Genomic DNA, 18,439 nt, shown 5'->3' on the forward strand with positions numbered 1-18,439 from the left:
ATGTGGAAAAAAAAATAGAGAGATCATGTGAGAAAAAAAAATAGAATGTCATGTGAAAAATAGAGAGGTGAGAATGGTACGAGGGAATCTCCCTCTGATACGTAGAGGTTAGCATGGAAAGGAAAGAATAGTGATGGAATTAGGGATGGCAATGGGGCGGGGTTGGGGCTGGATGGCAATGGGGCGGGGGACCCCTCCCCTATTCCCCGCCCCGCTGCCTACAAACTCCCCCCGCCCCCGCCCCCGTCCCCCGCTCCCCCCGTCCCGTCCCCGCCCCGCCCCGCTTCTCCCGCTAGTGTCCCTGCGGGGCTAATAAAAATTTGTTATATAATTTTATTATGGTTAAAATTTAACAAATAATTAAGTACTAAAATATCAACATATAATCAAATTATTATTCATTATAATTTTACAATTGAAACTTATAAAAACAATCAAACAAAAATTATTTGAATACAATCCAACATGATGAAATAAATATAACTAAAATAGTCAAGTTTTCACTTTTGGCACAAATACAATCACTAATTCATTATTGTGCTTATGCTTTTTTTAAGAAAAAAATGTTATTGTATTAAGTGTAATTAGGGATTTAGTATAAATGTATTAGTAAATTTAGTATAACCAATTAATAATTTGTATTAGTACACATATATAATTATTAGTATAATTAATAATATCAATTATATTATATATACTAATAGACATCATATAATACATATAACTAATAATATCATTATCATAAGTTTGTAATTAATTAAATTATATATTATATATAATTATATACATAAATATATTTTATATATTTATTTTTTTAAAGCGGGTGTTCCCCCCGCCCCCGCCCCACCCCCAGCCCCAATCCCCCCCCCCCCACTAGCCCCTCGCAGGCACCCGCCCCCATTGCCATCCCTAGATGGGAAAAAAAATCTAATTATTGTTGTTGAGTTATGGTTTTCGTTCAAAAATGGGTGGAAATGAAAGGAAAATGAAAGTATCTCCTTTTCTTTTCCTTCGATATTTAATCCCAACACAGCGAATGGAATTATGGAAACTATTTTTCTCTAGCAATCCTTGTCCTTTCCTTTCCTTTCCCTAGCTTTCGTTCAATCCAAATGGTGCCTTAATTCTTTTGAATTGTCAGCAAGAGTGGATCAATTCATTTTAATAAAATGCTCTACATGTGAAATGTTTGAACAATTATAAGTAACATTCAGTGTGGGGATGTAAATGGAAAAATCAAAAAGTCTTGCACCATGAAAATGAAAGGGTCTGCAGACCTAATTAAAGTAGGCACACAACTAAGTGAATCAAATGAAGTATGTAATTCAAATGAAGTATTTAATTTTTTTAGTATAAGTGAAAGGTTTTGAATTCGGAACCTATCATTTACACTCGCTTCTCCCGTACCACCCAATCCATCGCTACCCCAAAAATTGGTATTAGTTCCCGATTGGTTTTTAAAAATATTTAGGCTTCTTTTGTCACTCACTTGGTAGCTTTTGATTAGTAATTCCATTAAAAAGACCATTTTAACCTATTATATTTAATTTCCAAAATTACTCTTTTTCTTACTTTTCCAAATTATAGAAATGGAATAATACAAAAATAAAGATGACAACGAAATCCTATCTCAATGAAATTGATACAACAAGTTCCTTTGAAAAGAAAAAAAACTTCTTCCACTGCAAAAAGATGTTGCACAAAAAAAAAAACTTGAACGCTTAATACGAGCATTAATTTTAAGATTCCAAACATTTTTTGAAGAGAAATACAAGAATCCACAAACATTTAGCAGTCTACAGCAAAATATATCTCACTACTAGTAGTAAAATGAAATACAAGAATTTAAGAAAAATGAAAAGTGATAGATTTAGATATACTAAGCATATTAGCAACGGATCCATGAATTTGAATATTTGGAATGTAAGACATTGATCAAAATAAGCGATTTGCAAGAAAGACACATACACCTCAAACTAGTTGGGTTTTAATCACAAATTACAACAAAAATGTCGAATGTGAAATGGAAAAGAAAGAAATAAAAAAAAAGTGGTAAACTTAATTAATCAAATGTACAAAAAGGTGAAAATTAATCACGAATAAAGATTAAGAAAGTACTTTCAACTCAAAGTTTGATTAAGCTTATTTTTTATGGCTATTTTGTCCTTTACACTAAAGATGGGATTGAGGAAAAAGTAATAGAAAGGGCCTACATGAATTTTCTTTTTCCAAAAATCAAAAGGGGTGTACTAGATATTTTATGGACCCCAAGGTTTAATTATCCATTTTTTCAGTACTAACTTTTAAATAAGAAATTGATGGTAGCAGAAAAGTATTTGTTGGAGAACAATTAGTTGCCCATTAAAGTCCTTCTTTTCCAAAGAGGTTAGATACATATTCCCTCAAGGTAGTGCTATTATTCTCCATATTGTGGGATGACTGGATGATGTACTATAAGAAGACCAAAAATATTTCCAACCATTCTAACAAAGAAATGGTTAAATTCCTATCAAGGCAATTCAATTTTGTTTCTACCTTACTTATTAGGTAACTCTTACAACATTTTTTGGTAGTATATATTCTGATACATTGAAAGAGGCAAATTTCAGTTTTTTTTTTTTTTGGGCATTTGAGACAAAATGAGAAAGTCATATTCTGGTTCTGGTGGTTATTAACTAGATGTGTTTGTAGCATAAAAATTCCACTTAGGATCCCAAAATAAACATTTATCAAGAAAAGATCAAACTCCACACAACAAAACTGGTTTGTATTACTTGGCTAAATGGTGCTTAGCAAGTTAATTTGCAGCAGGCAGGGGCATGTTGGCTGCCCCTGATGAATGAACTACATGCTATTAATGATCGAGAATGAACTTTTTTTTTTTTTGTCAATCGTCACGTCTTATATATAATATCCTACACTATTCTAATATAAGGGGGAGACCCAACTGGGTCTAAAGCGATCGGTGGGGATTGAACTACCATCGGACCAGACGGGTGCACTACGTATTCATCTGGATTTTTTTTTAAGAAGCTGGTGGAGAATGAACCATATTATCTCAGTCCAATTTGGACCGTTCATTTGGAAATCAAATAAAATTGAAATAAATGGTCTTGATCGAATCTAGCTGATGTGGTCCGATATGAATCGGCATACAGCCACTTAGATGCAAGCACAAACTCTTAGGGCTGTCAACATGTCGTGTGGTGTTTGTATCGTGCACACAAAACCTCGAAGCCATCCATAAAAAAGGGAAAAAGCGATTCAGCAAACTTATGGAAGTAGCATAAGTTGTTTGATCCTTTAGCTCTCTAATCCCATGCATGGTTCAACAATCAATATACTGCCAGCCAAGAATGCACTGATACTTTCGTCAAGGTTTCTTGAACAAATACAACTTGAATAGTTACCAATGAAACAAGAAAAGTAACCTCTAAAAACGTGGTCACTAATCATAATCCTCTGCTTCTGTTGAAAACAAATATGTTGCCTCTCACAAATCAAGAGATTTTTGTCATGGAGCAAAATGAATCTTTTGAATATTCTCATACTGAAATGCTTCCCATTACTGAGTTAAAGTCACCTGTTTATTAGCTTTAATACGTCTCCAACCAAATGAAGTGAACCAGTGACAAGAACCTACAGACACAAATTGCACATCAAACTGATCAGAAAAGTTGCAGATGATTTTGAAGTAAATGAATAAGATTGATATAGTATATAAATCCAAATTCTCTCATGAATTGAAAATGGGAACCAGAAAAAAAAAAAGAAGAAGAAAACCAAAAACCAACTACTTTTCGGGAAAGAATTACAAGTCCTATCGTATTGTTTGATAAAAATGTTAGGGATCACTTTCTTGAAATTCATGAGTAGGGGAAGCGAGTATAAGAACTCCAGCATCATATTTGTGTTTTCGATAATTAGAAACTCCAATACCAGGAGAGTTGATCTAAATGTAACTTATAAATGCTCAGGACGACAAAAGTTCCATAAAAAAGGATTCATGACAATACGAGTAAAATCACATTTTATGCTTGTCAGGTACCTGAATCCTAAGACGTGGATTTTCTTTAACACAGTCCCTCAACCACTTTATTGTCTGTGGCAGTGAAGAAACCACCGTACTGCATGCAAAATTTCCATCTGCAGGTTTGCAATGAGAAATATCCTCATAAAGGAAATTATTTGGTGGAAAACAAGCAGGATTTTCCTTCTTAAGAGGCTTCTCAGGAAAACCTGCATGGCCAGAGGTAAATGTACATTAATGCGCAAATCATCAAGACAAAATCATGTTCAAAAGCCCAGATTTCCCATAAGAAGAAAAAAAAAAAACCAGAAAAGAGCACCAAATAATGTCACATTGAATAACCTTTTTGTACTTCCAGTTATACAATTGAACTTTCTTCAACCTAGTATTTGAAGAACAGAAGCTCATGTGCTGGTGCTGTGAAGGGGTGAGGAAATAGATAGGGTGGATTTTACAGTGGACATGGGAAATGGTCTAATCAAGCACTTGATGAGGTACAAGGTTAAGAAACTCAAATCTTAAAACTGGTATGCATTCAGCCATAGGTCATCAGTTCTACCCTAAAACCAAAAACAGGGAACATATGGCAGGTTAACAATCCAAATTCTACGAAGATTGCCTTCTACACATAGAAACAATATACACTTTTTAAGTCTTCAACAGCTTTGTAGTGGAGCAGTTTTAACAGTTTTGGTTGACATCTTATGATGTTGCTTTTTGTATCTTTTTTTGGCCCTTTTATGACATCAGAATTTTTACTGGGCCGTTATGTCATAGCTACTTATTAATGATATTAGAAAGTTCTCTTTCTTCATGACTGAACAACATGTTGCATTGTTTGTTAACTCAAATCAAGACATCTACAATCTAGGACTTCAGACTAGGGAATTGGGTTTTAGAGTAGTGTAAGTGCTATATTGTGTTGAATTTAATTCCCCAATTCAACTGTTTGTCTTGGTTATGTTATTTTGAAAGAAGTTTGATAAAAACTTCCTATGAGGCATGGGTAGCAAGATCAAGTTTCAATTCCACAAACAAACGAAAGGAAGGCAGACAAAGATAGACAATTTCACATTTCAACACTGTATCCAATATTGATCTGGAAGTCAGGAAAGGCAGGAAGCATTAGAGCCAATATCAACTGGATAACGTAAAAGTTTTAGCCTTAAGCTACAATAGCAAACCAGGCTTAACACCATGCAGGAACTTAAGTAAAAGCTTTGCAAACCTCTGCCATCCTCCTCCCTCCCTCCTCCTACTTGCCAGCAGGAAGAAAGAAAACAATGACAAACTATTAGACATGCATTTTATGAGCAGAAAGTTACCTTTTCCATGTAAAATTTTTTCCCATATTCTCTGAAGGTTAAATTGCCATGTCAAGTCCTTTGCAGGTAAATGAAAGGGAACAGCTGAGGCACCAGAAGTGACCTTGTTATATGTTGAGATATTTGGGACAAAAATGGCTTTTGAGAAATGTGTGCCTGAAAAATAAAAACGAAGTGACATCCATCATAACTCAATTAATTGCTGAAATGGTGTAGACCAGATATTTGTATTCATTATGAATAAAGGTGCAAAGTTAAAGAAAGACAGAAATTACAAGACATGGGCAAATACCATGAATTTCAACTAGCAACAGAATAGCTTCATCTTATGCTGGTACACAATGTAAAGACTAAAAAACTTGGGGGCATCCATGCTAAACAGGATTAATCTCCTTTGGATTAGCCTACGGAAAAGCTATTACCAAATTGAAGAACAAAAACTGACTGTTAAATTCATCAAAAAATTTAAAAAGATGACTTTTCAATATAATTGATTTAGGATCTTGAGAACATTTCAAGATTTTCACTTACATGAAGAAATTTACATTGGCAACTCTAAAATTTCATCTTGTGAAAGCAATTACATCAACTCATAAATTTCTAAGCTGAAACAAACTGGAAGGACCTCGACCTTGATGCTTCAGTCACAATGAAACTAGTCACTTAAAAGTAATGGTGCTAAGTATTCTTCGGTAAAGGTTACATGAAATTGGAGAAACTGAAATAGGTTGTGAAAGTTCAGGTAGCAAATTGCTTCTATTTAAGAGGGGCCTAAGTTTCTCAAGCAGGTAACAGGAAAACAACAGATGCAAACAATTAAAATAGACAAGAAGCCAGAAAGACTTAAGGTCTTCAGTACCTAAGGTAGCACAGGTATTCACAAGCTGTGGTAGAAGAATCTGAGGATCTCTCACATCCATGCAATTGAACAAAAGAATCTGAAATAAAGAAGCATTACTTTTCTTGAATCTGGGTTGAAGGTGGATAAAAATAATCTCAATTATCTGGAAACTAAGGTTAGAAGAGATCTGGAGTCATAAAGCTCAACCACAGGAATGAAAAGAAATATGTCAGCAAAAACACTGCATGTCACTCTTCATGAAAAATTACCCGCTTTGATATCTTGTTTGATTCTTTGCTTCCAGTATACACGAAACCGTTTTCAGAGACTTCCTCCCCAATTCCAGTCTTGAGACAGGAATCTAGAGGTAATAAATTCTTGTCATCTTTCACAACAGTGGCAAACCATCTCCCACAGGCTTCCAAGCTTTCAGGACTGTGAGCTCCATCTAAGTAGAAGGTCAGGTCTCCTGAAGCTGCTCCATTCACCATGGACACAGTAGAAGAGTTTGAAGAAGAGTCATGAACAATCTGAGCCCTTCCAAAGAGGCGTGCAGTTGAAAGACCCCTTATAAATGGCTCTGGTAAACTGTCTTTGTCGTCCTGATTTCAGAGTAACATCTTAAACGCACAGGCAACAACACAAAATCTTGCAACTAAATGTACCAGCAACAAAAAGAAGAGCTACCCACAACTTTCCAGCAAAAAGCTGCTAAAAGAAATGTCAGGCAGTTTTTCTTGATCAAGTAGAAATGAAATGCATCAAACATTCAAACAAAATACAAGTTGTTGTATCGTTCTTGAAGAATAAAGACTTTAAGCAGTTCGTATAAATATGGAACTGTTGAAACAACCTATACTAGCCATCTACTTTCCCTGACTTCTTCCTCCAGCTCTGGTAAATTTAAGGAGCCATACTGGAAAGTATCCATCTTATGGTATTTCAATCAATTTATTATGGAATCATCTAACACCAGATTTCCTCTCTCTGACCACTTGGTATTTGAGTGCTTTCTTTTCAATAAGAGATTCTTGAAAGTGTAGGTTTTGAAAATGGGAAAGCTGCATCAAAATGGTCACATTTCGGATGTTTTCCCAAACAATGCCTCCTCCCAATGTCCACAAATGATAACCTCTCATATAGTGAGCATTCAAGCTGAAAGTGTCAATTCTATGATGTAGAGTAATTAATAATACAGTCATCACATATCATCTGCACCTTCCACAATTCCTTAATTTGAGAGAAAACTCTCGGAATAAGAGAAAGGGCATCAAAAGGTTGTTACCGCATTATAAGAAAAATGGCTCCATATGATGTCACATACTAGTTAATGCAACAGTGGTTGTAAACTGAGTTTCAAATCAATGGAAAGGGGTATGCAGAATTTAACTAACATGTTGGAACAGCTTTTCCCAGTTTCCTGTACTTCGAATCCAGCTTTTACAAAGAGAGGCAGCAAGTGCAGCATTGGAATACTGGTGATCACCAGACAAGCTTAGCTTTATTCCATCTAACCATTTGCAATCAATTGGTGCAACAACTTCCAGAGGAATCTGCAAAAAGCAAAACAAAATCAATAATACCCCAAATGTAGGATATAAATACTGGTTCTTTGCAGATGTGTTATGCTTCTAAATTTAATTCTTTATAGGCATAGACAAACACAGACAGGAGGAGAAGCAATTTGTAATGCAGTGCTTTGCGACATATACTCTTTGGATGATTTACTTTCTACTTACCACATAATAAAGAAAAGGCAGAGAAAACATATTAGTTCTGTTACAAGAATACCCTTACTAACTTATTATCTACAAGTTCCTCCCAAGATACCTGTTCACATGGTATCAGAGCAAGAGTCCTAGGGTTCAGGTTAAACATCTAGCAAAAGTACTGTTCACGCCACACTGTTCACGGGTACTGTTCGTCTCGAGTTTTGACCCTTTCTTGGGTTTGAAGTGCTATTCGCTATGGCTGAAAGTTTATCAAAAGGTATTGTGACGTCCACTAATATTATGCCAATGGTGATGCCTCAAATCACAAATTGGAAGTTGAATGATACCAATTATCAACAGTGGTCAAAAGCTGTTAAGATTTATCTGACAGGCTTAGGAAAGCAACGTTATCTCACAGATGACTCTCCTACGGAGGACAGCAAGAAAGTAATGTGGATTCAAGAGGATGCCCAAATTCTTGGAGCAATATGGAATTCTATGGAGCCACGAATTGCTTACATGTGTTCTCATTGTGAGACAACAAAAGAAGTTTGGGATTATGTCCGGTTATTATATTGCAGTAATCTCTCACGGATGTATGATATTTCTTTGGAATATTTTCAGTTGCAACAAGATAACAAGACTACTGATATTCTCCTAACAAGTTCTACTAACCACATAACAAAGAAAAGGCAGAGAAAACATATTAGCAACTCTTTGCACAGCCTCTTACATGAAGTATTAACAAAATCTTGTTCTGAGAAATAATGGCTAGTAAAAGTAAGTGAAACCTTGAGTTCATGTAACAGTGCAATCACTCCAGAAAGAATTAACAGAAACATGCACATTACCATCAGTTCATTGGCCCTCTCACTAAGAACATCCATTGCCTCAGAGCGTTGTGGTACAGTGAATGCAGGGACTTGAGGCTTCAGAAGGAGGTAAGATATCATCAATCCAATTCAGAAAAAACTTAAAAATGAAAACTGCCAATTTGGTTCAAACAAATTTTTGCCATAGATAATCCATAACAAGGAAAGCCGCTGTGCTAGCATTTCAAGTATAGGACAGAAAACTGAACCTTGAAAATTCCTGCCTTATGAGATGCAATCTCAGCAAGTGTATCTCCTGCATATTTTAATGGCAAATACATAAGTTTTACATACTTTTGCATCTATCATTCACCTGATGCAACTTTCAATCACCACAAAAGGTAGAATAAAGGAAGCCTAGAGCAAAATCAAGTTCAACGTATCATGTACTAACAGGTAAGAGACTAGTGAAAGAACAAAAGAGAATACTAACAGGCCAGATGCTTTCTCTAAGATCATAAACAGAGATTATACCATCATCGGGCAACACATCAAATAAATCAGACAGGCAAGACAAATGAATGACAATAAAGCATAAATTCTAATCAGAAGGACGCACCCAATGCTTCCATGTGATCCATACCCAGAGAAGCAATGCCACAGACAACAGGTTCCTTGATCTGCATAGTATTAAGTACCTTTTCTTACTACATTTGATATTGTATTCTTGCCAGCACAAAATGATCATGTGTCGATTATACATTGGTACAAATTGTCAATATTCTTTTTAGGTGATTCTGTAAACCTACTAATTAGAAAGCAACACAAATACAAAATCAGATAGCAGACAAAAGCATCAGCACAGCAAGTTTGTCAGAAGATGCATTACCACATTTGTCGAATCCTTCTTCCCTCCAAGACCAACTTCAATAATAGCAACATCCACCTGGAAATAGAACAAATTCTTCAAACTCACTCACAGGACATACTGAATGATGCTAGCAACTTGAAATCTTACCTTTTCTTCTACAAAAATCTTAAATGCCATAACCGTGAGGAATTGGAACAATGGAGGCATGGGCAAATCCTCTGTAAGGTTTTCCTGCAGGTCAAGCTTCAACAATGAAGCCGATTCATTCTTTAAATTTCTAACAACCCGAACTTGTTGCCTAGTTTATTTTTAACAAGGATCAACATTATTCATGATTTTCCTACCACATGAAAAAAACTGAAAATCAACAAAAATCTCACACTTTATCATGTTTGTATTAGAAACAGGAAAATAGTAATAAGAAGTCCATATCAACAAATATGAAAAATCACAAAAGTCACATACTTTTTGCCATGTTTGTATGAGAGGCAGGAAATTTGCAATCAGACATCCCCAACAACATTTCAATTTATTCACTTTAGACTTGGAAGGTAAACAGACCTATTGAGAATCTGGATTTAAACCGTACTTGATTTCATTACCATGTAAGGCATTGATAACCCCAATTGCGTGAAAATACAAAACCATGCACTTCAAAAACTGTTTTTGTGAATAAGGACATTCATCAAAAGAAAAATAAGATAGTTGAATAGGAGGATCTCTAAAGAAACCATTGGAACTTTAGTGCGCTCAGCAGATCATACAGAAATGATCGAATGCCCCAAAAATGCTATGAGGTGCTCCCAATGGTTGAACTAATAGAATAGGAGGATCATTACAGAATTTCAGTTCATAAAAAGATGTACAGATACCTTACCTTTAGTCGGTGCCAGCAATCCCAAAAATGCAATAGAAATTTATCTTCTGTGATGTCCAACCTACAGACCAATTCAAAGACATTACTGAGTAGTAGTATTACAATGAAGATCCACATAATTATGAAAGAAAAGGTTTTCTGCTTGAAGTTACGGCACAATGGTGCTATCGCCATAAAAAGCATTATCAGATAGCTGAAGTAGTGTACTAAAAACATAAAGAAAGAAGCTTAGTTATCGCATATGAAAACATATTTCTGACACAGGTGTCGGGGAAGATATTCTGCACGTACAGGCTACATGCATTTTTTATGTATACATGCATATTTGCAGATTCTTATAAAGATATGTGTGTCAGCATCTGTGTACTTAATAGTTCACCAACCTACAGATCAATTCAAAGACAGTTTGACTAGTAGTCTTACAATGAAGAGCAACACAACTAAAAAAGGAGAGGTAATCTCCTTCAAAATATGGCAAAATGGTGCTATCATCATAAAAAGCATTTACTGACTAGCTGAAGTAGTGTAGTAAAAAGATAAAGTAAGAAGCTTAGTTCTTTCATACGAAAACATCTGTCTGACACAGCAGTTTTAATGTAAAGGTCCTAGTTTATATCCCCACTACATATTTCTTGATAAGCTTTTGCTTCACTACCAGGTTTTGGTGAAGATATTCTGCACCTATTGGCTGCATGCAATTTTGTTTTATACACGCACATTTGCAGTTTTTATAGAGATATGTGCGCAGGCATCTGTGTACTTAATGGTTCACCAATATTTTTCCTAATGAACAATTTTGTGTATATCTTGAGATTGACGTTTATAATCTGAAATATTGTTCTCCAACCTAATTTGTAAGACATATGAACTTTACCTTCCATGCTGTGGATTCAAATGTTCTATTATTAAGCAGATACCCAAAATTCATTTGATGCAGTTGTCATCATGCACATAGCAAAGAATATTAACATCCCAGAATATGTACAACAACCATGGATGTTTAGATCTTTAACAGAAATCTTCATAAACTTTTTGACATTTGCTATATTAAGGGAAAAATATATACCAATATTCACCTGTCTACAGAACATTAAACAGATCAGTACCACAAAAATGCTTTTAGCAAATGTCTTCTACAATAATTTCAAGTAGGAGTATAAATTTCATCAGAGGTCATGCATGTCATTTCTCACCCGTTGATACGGAATCTCTCTCTAACATCAATCAAGTGTGGAGAAGTAAAAAGTCCAGTTCTGAACCCACACTCTTGCAGTATAGCCTCACAAAATGCGCATGTTGAACCCTGGATAAGATTTGCATTGCAAGATAACATAGAACTAGAAATGAGAAGAGACGGATAAATATCCCCCATTCACAACTGAAAAAAAAAAGGATTGCAACTTACATGGGTAGTAAGGCAGAATCTCTGGTACCTAACGTTTACAATATACAGAGACAGAACTTCTTCCAAACGTAATAAACACCCAAGCAGTACTACAAGCATCGGTACTGAACATAGTAGAAATTTAGCTAATAGATGCAAATTTGGAAGAAAAATGCCATGTCAAATAGTTTTGCGAAGAGATAAATCCATATGGATGGATGTGTACTAATTTCTTTAAGATATTTAAGAGAAGTCATTGCTCAGTTATGTACTGTATCAGCAGCAACACGAAAGGTTTAAAATCAATCTAAACTATCCTCACTTTTTACTTTCACAGTGGTTTGACTCACTTCTGAGTAGCTAAAAGACAAATCAATATACCTAAACAAGAATAGTCAGCACATTAAATTTGTCAAATAGGCAGTATCTTGCCACTCAAGAAGCCAACTTAGGAATAAGTAGCCTCAGCTTGCCAAACTTATGGAATCAACAATAGATAAAGAATCCATGTGAGCAACTTTGTTAAATATTTTAAGGGTAAGTTACACTTTAATCCCCCCGTGATTTAGTGCCGCCATGGTTTGGACTAAAGTGTCAAAGTGACGGAATTTGAATTCCATAATGGAGTCAACTAAAATGTCAAAAATACCCCTATGTTAAGATGGAAATTATTTGTTAACCACATGGGGGGTAACGTATAGATTTCAAAAACCATAAAGGGTTTATGTGGAAAAACACTAAACCATAAGGGGCTAAAGTGTCATCCACACTATGTTTATATATCTTGACCACTTCACTCATTTTAGTTTCTAAATGAGGATAATTTCGACATTTCAATTGGTTCCATTATAGAGGACTATTTTTGTCACTTTGACACTTTAATCCAAACGATGAGGGGGTTATGTATAGCTTTTGAAAGCATAGGAGGGTTATGTGGAAAAGTGCTAAACCACAGAGGTACAATGTAATTTACCCATATTTTAATTCCTTCAGTGTACCATGTGAACAATACTGCATCCACACTAATCTTGAACAACTCCGCCAATACAGTGGGACTTAAAAAACCAAAAAATAATGATGTTCATCATGCTAACCTGAGTACTGCTAGCAAAGGAGAAATTAACTTATCAAAGCACGTCTCAACTTATAGCTAAGCTGAATGTACCTTTCCCTTAGTTCCAGCAACATGGATGATTTTAAGGCCACCAAGATGTCCTTCCAAGCCTAAAATCTGCAAGAAAAAATATATCTTTATAGTTTTCTGCATTCACATTTTACGTGAAAGAAAAATAGAAAAGCAATGAGTGACTGCGAAAACTCTAGAGCCATTTGTAAAGGCATGCATTTTCATTGAAGATGTGCAAATGGTAATAAAAGCCATAAAAATTTACAAGAAGAATGTAATAATATAAGCTCATTGCTTTCACAAAAAATTAAAGGTGCACTGAAGGCCTACCACAAACCAAAAAATCAGCACATTTAATTACTTTTTGAAGGAAAAGGCAATGGTAGTTGTTCTTTCTTTGTCTGTAATTGGTTAGCAGTAAAGCTGACTTGTACTATCCTTCATTTTTCTGCATTTTGTGTGTGTTAGTCATATTCAGTTACTATTTCTAGTTAGAAAAAAAAGAGCAGAAGTTATTTTCATTGTCCTTTATATCTAAAGAAAGCCGTATACAGTTCAGATTGGGGAAAACAAGATGGAAGGGCCAAACCAAAGAAGAAGTTGATTAAAAAGTTTTGGCCATTGAACCCTCAATCATTTAAAGTTATTAGGCGAACTTTATACCTCTTTCCTGTTCTACATCACATGGTTTCTATATTATGCTCCAAAGTTTTTTAGCCAGATAAACATTAGATTTTCCTAAAATGGCTTCTTTTGCTCTCCTTTGACAATCTATTACTTTAAATTATGCATGATCTTAGATTCCATATGTCCCAACTTCCAAGAGAGGTTCAGGACAAAAAATTGAGTATCCGTTAGACTCCAATTTTACTATGGAGCACTTCGCTAACAGAACTAGAATTAAATAAATGAAAATGAGTGGTAACAGAAGCCATAACGAATTCTTCAACTGTACTGTGTGGAACTAAAGGAACCAGTATTAAGGTTAAACAAATAATTTGGATCCTGCTAGAAAACCAATTCCGTATTACTAGCAGAACCTGACACTTTTAGAGTGGCATCAGAAATATAGAATAGCAGATAGTTTCAAAAGAACCTTTTAAATGATTAGTAACTTATGCAACATTAAGAAGTTAAGCAATGTATCATTACTTCATGAACAAAAAGAGAAAACACTAACCTTGATGTACATCAACATTCTGTCCAATTTCTTGTATTTGCCACCTATCTTTGATGCACCTCCACGTTTTTGCCTGGTGATGAGAGAAGAAAGTGCTTCCATGGCAGTCTCATATGCAGGTGAAAGCCTCAACGCTGCTGAGTCTTCTTCTGTGGTTACATCCATATCCATGGTCTTCACAGCCCAAGTTGACATCTTTCTAGAGCTTGGATCTAAGACATGAAGCCACAGAAGCATTTCACTTAGTGATTACATAGAACACATTGAAAGAAAAGACTTAAATTATAATTAACTCCAATCGGCTTCATATAAATTTGTCTTACATGCAAACAAAGCACAAGCAAGGAATTCATGCTGTTTATGCTTCAAGATCTAATAAGTACCCACAATAATGAACAAAAACAATAAAAGGAGATAATGAAGAGTGATTTTAACAAGAATATGAGATAAAGACTGAAATACATATGACAAACAATAACAGTTGAGGAAAAAGAATAAATTGAAGGCCCAAGTACCCTTTCACTAAATTTGAAAAATATTCAACCATGTCTTGTTACCTAACAGATCGCTAAAGGGCCTTGACAAAACAAAAGGAAAAAGCACTTGCAAAAAGGAATGGACAAAAAAGCAGATCACTGGTACCTTTCTGCCTGACAATCTCTTGTGAATGCAGCCTTCTGACTCCAAAGAGATCAAGGTTACAGTTGAAAAAGGGGAAGCATGGAACCTTCCAGTTCAAGTTATATGGAAAAAGCTGTTCTTTTAAATGGAAGAGCAAAACACCAGGTAGCTCCTGCTTCACATACGGCTTTAGGTGCACAAGCATCAGGTGGATTCAATCTTGTGTGGGACAAAAGTTGACTAATAACCGGCAAAACTAATCATATTTTCAGAACATAATATCTAGAATTATTAACTGCTAGGATAGTAGGTGTAAAACAGACAACAGCTAAAAGCTGACAGAAGTGTAGAAAGCAATGAGCAACATGATTTAAACAACATCCATTAAGTTCCATCCAAATTAATCAACACAAACACCTAAGAAAACCTAGTTCTTGCATTCATGGAACCTTGAGCAAATGCGTCACCTCAAATCTAGAATTATTAACTGCTAGGATAATAGATGCAAAACAGAAAACAACTAAGAACTGTTAGAAGTGTAGGAGACAATGAACAACATGATTGAAACAACATCCATTAAATTCCATACAAATTAATCAACGCAAATACCTAATTGAAAATCTAGTTCTTGCATTCATGACACCTTGAGCAAATGCATCATCTTAATTTCCAACCAAACATAACAAAAAGTTTGAGCTTTTTCCATTCACAACAGTTCCCCCTCCCCCTCTTTTGGCTCTGTGAGAATAAAATTCAGTCTTAACAATCATCCAGAACAACATTTTATCTTGCCATGCTACATGAAAGCAAGCCATATGCACTATCAACCAATATTTTCTAACTAAATTAACTGTTAATTAGTGAAACGAACAGAATGAGACCTAGTAAACTGAAGTTTGAACAAGTAGTTCTTTTCTTGCGACCTTTTTGTTTACTAACATTTAAATATTTTGATTTCTGTACTCCACTATATAAGCACGTATGTCCATGACATAACAAATCCGTCCCCACCTTCTGAAGCAAGCAAGTAGCATGTAAACAAGAAAAGAAGATGCTAAGGAAAACAGATTCACCAAGGGCTCCAATGTTTCAGGAGTCCGGGTGCTCAACTCATTGAAGACACCTTGAAAGCAACAGTTGCTTATATCATCTTTAATTCAAAAAACCAAAAATTATTTTTTCAATCAAAGTAATCTTTAATCCCTAAATAAATCCACCATCCAGTTCTCTCACTCGCTGTGAGTTCTGCTCCAATATACAAGATAATAAACGATCTTGATGCCTCTCTTCAGTTAACCTTTATAATCATTCACCAAGTTCCATCAAATTCCATAGTGGGCTCCAAGTAAAATAACTACATGAAGAGTTGAAGACACATTTAAGCCCAATTACCGAGTAATCTAATACTTCCAAATTAACACTCCATGTCAACTCAAACTCAAAGACTTCTCCCAAATTCAATCTAAAAGTTACTATATCAGTTCTTTCCTTTATTCCTTATGTCTTTCTTCACTCTCAGAGGCAGGAAGAGAAAGAACAAATATTTAAATTTACAAAAATCCCAGAATGCATAACATCTTTTTCAAAAAATAAAATGAAAGAAAAGCATATAGAACAAGATACAATGCAGAAAGACACCGAAAAATTTATGGGTTTAGGAGATTACTCTAGAAGTATCTGGAAAAAAATGCATGGTGTTGGTGCTGCAGAAGCCATTCTTCTTTTTCTTCTTCCTCACATCAACTGCCCTCTGTTCTAGTGCGTGGGTCCGTGGATTTGGGTGACAACGGCTAACTTCATTGGTCGCTGCTGCTAAGGCAAGCAAAGTGAAAATGGACCATATTTATGGTATGTTTGGTCAAGAGGGCTCTGCCAGTGCTACTTACCTTGTAGCATAGCAGTTATTTTAGTTTGTACTTCCTAGTTCCGACAGTGATTGCCCTGCGACTCGGCTCTTTCCCCCGTTTCTGGCACCTCAATTTCGGTCCTTTCTTTTTTCTTCTGTTTTGGTTAAAAAACACCCGTGATATGTTTTTCTGTTACGGGTAAAAATATAAAATTAATCTTTTTTATCCAAAAAATGTATATACATATGGAACTACATGCATGTCACGTTATTTTAATTTGAATTTAAACACCAAATTTTACATAAATTAATCTTTTATAAACTATATATACACTATTACCACCGGCGATATGTTTTTCTGTTTTGGGTAAAAATATAAAATTAATCTTTTCTATACTAACCGTGTATATACATATGAATCTTATTGCATGTCACATTATTCTAATTTGAATTTAAGGACCAAATTTCATATAAATTAGTCTTTATACACTAACATCATATACACGATCACCATCGGTTATATGTTTTTTCTGTTTTGGATAAAAATATAAAATTAATTTTTTCTACACTAACAGTGTATATACATACGGATCTAAATGCATGTTACATTATCATCCTTTATACACTGACATCATATACAATGTCATTACTGTATGCAAGACAGCTAATCCGAATTTGAATTTAAAATTCAAATTTTATATGTGTATCATACATCTAATCGTAATAGTGTATACATTGTCAGTATATATAAAATTAACTCATTATATATATGTAGTATGCATATACATGCGTGCTAGTGTAACGCTGATAGTGCATAAAATATTTACCTAAAAATATATGGCACACTCAATCATAGGGAAAATTCTCCAGGCACATTAAGGGAATCTTAATCAACAGGGAAAAATATATGAAAATGTGATAAAGAAAAATTACTCCCATCTTTTCTATTTTCTAACTGAAAAAATGACTTGTGATTATAGATTTCTTTTGCATCTCCATAGGTTTTTTGTTGTCGACTGGACATGTTGCATTATTACTGATACAATGGTTCTACAAATCTAGAAGTCAATGATTGAAATCGTCCCTTTCTAAGCTTTCTTTCTTTAGTATTTGAGAAGGAAAGTGGGTTGTAGTCATTAAAAGACTTCCTTGTCTTGATCAATTTGTTTGTGTATAATCATTGATTTCTGTTCTGGAACATAATTTGGAAATTTCTTACTACTTCATTAATAAGGAATTTCTTTAATTTTCTGTGATATGTAACTGATTTTTCTAAAGCTGCTACTGATAAGTAGGATTAATAAATGTCATACTCATCTTAGATAAGGTACTAAAGCAATATGTGTTACCTTAAAAAGGTTTTCATTATTATCATTTCTATGAATCAAATGAATTCACAAAAATATGCAAGTCAAACTCCTTAACTTTTACCCCTTAAACTTTAGGTGTTCACGTTGATTTTTGGAGGTCGGTGTGCGTAGAGAACACACTAATTTCTTCTAAGAAACCAAGCTAGTTTGGATATATCCTACTTTCATTAAAAGACACCTTAACAAATGACAATCTAGCATTGCTGATTTATGTAGAAATTTACTAAATTAACTCATTACACATGCTAGAATTGTTAGTTTTGATATTTCTTTTATTGATCTAAATTTTCTAGGATTTGATTATTAGATTGAAATTCCTTAAATTTATCTTGTCAGACCTCATATTAACATTGGAGTTTAAGTCAATTCATTAGCAGATCTAGGAGAAAATAAGCCATGCAGTTGAAATATACACAAATAGTCTTTTTTTTTTTTTTTTGGTCA

General features: G+C 34.6%; 1 protein-coding gene across 5 annotated transcripts; it reads right to left on the reverse strand.

Moving 5' to 3' along the window:
* Positions 1-3,263: 3,263 nt before the first annotated feature.
* LOC113696971 (folylpolyglutamate synthase) lies at positions 3,264-16,690 on the reverse strand. 5 transcript variants are annotated; one of them, XM_027216351.2, is made up of 18 exons: positions 16,666-16,690; positions 16,446-16,588; positions 14,801-14,966; positions 14,159-14,370; positions 13,018-13,083; positions 11,662-11,771; positions 10,469-10,529; positions 9,739-9,822; positions 9,610-9,666; positions 9,340-9,400; positions 8,990-9,036; positions 8,760-8,837; positions 7,591-7,749; positions 6,466-6,798; positions 6,215-6,293; positions 5,356-5,511; positions 4,049-4,239; positions 3,264-3,639 (listed from the first exon to the last, which is right to left on the reverse strand). In XM_027216351.2, exons 1-18 carry the CDS (start codon positions 16,673-16,675, stop codon positions 3,580-3,582), a joined length of 2,073 nt encoding a protein of 690 aa, XP_027072152.1. In that variant the 5' UTR covers positions 16,676-16,690; the 3' UTR covers positions 3,264-3,579. The 5 variants fall into 5 exon arrangements, with proteins under 5 accessions (XP_027072152.1, XP_027072151.1, XP_071911606.1 ...); XM_027216350.2 differs by having other exon boundaries at positions 9,739-9,834; XM_072055505.1 differs by lacking the exon at positions 16,666-16,690 and having other exon boundaries at positions 9,739-9,834; positions 16,446-16,647.
* Positions 16,691-18,439: the final 1,749 nt, after the last annotated feature.

The sequence above is a fragment of the Coffea arabica genome, chromosome 6e, assembly GCF_036785885.1.
Source record: "Coffea arabica cultivar ET-39 chromosome 6e, Coffea Arabica ET-39 HiFi, whole genome shotgun sequence".
Lineage (NCBI taxonomy): Eukaryota > Viridiplantae > Streptophyta > Magnoliopsida > Gentianales > Rubiaceae > Coffea > Coffea arabica.

Bases quoted from the DNA above. Each gene is read 5' to 3' on its own strand.
- LOC113696971 (XM_027216350.2), bottom strand. The intron at 14,967-16,445 runs GTAATCTCCTAA...GTGCACCTAAAG, and splicing joins TTTTTCCAGATACTTCTAGA to CCGTATGTGAAGCAGGAGCT. The intron at 5,512-6,214 runs GTACTGAAGACC...TTTATTTTTCAG, and splicing joins GAATACCTGTGCTACCTTAG to GCACACATTTCTCAAAAGCC.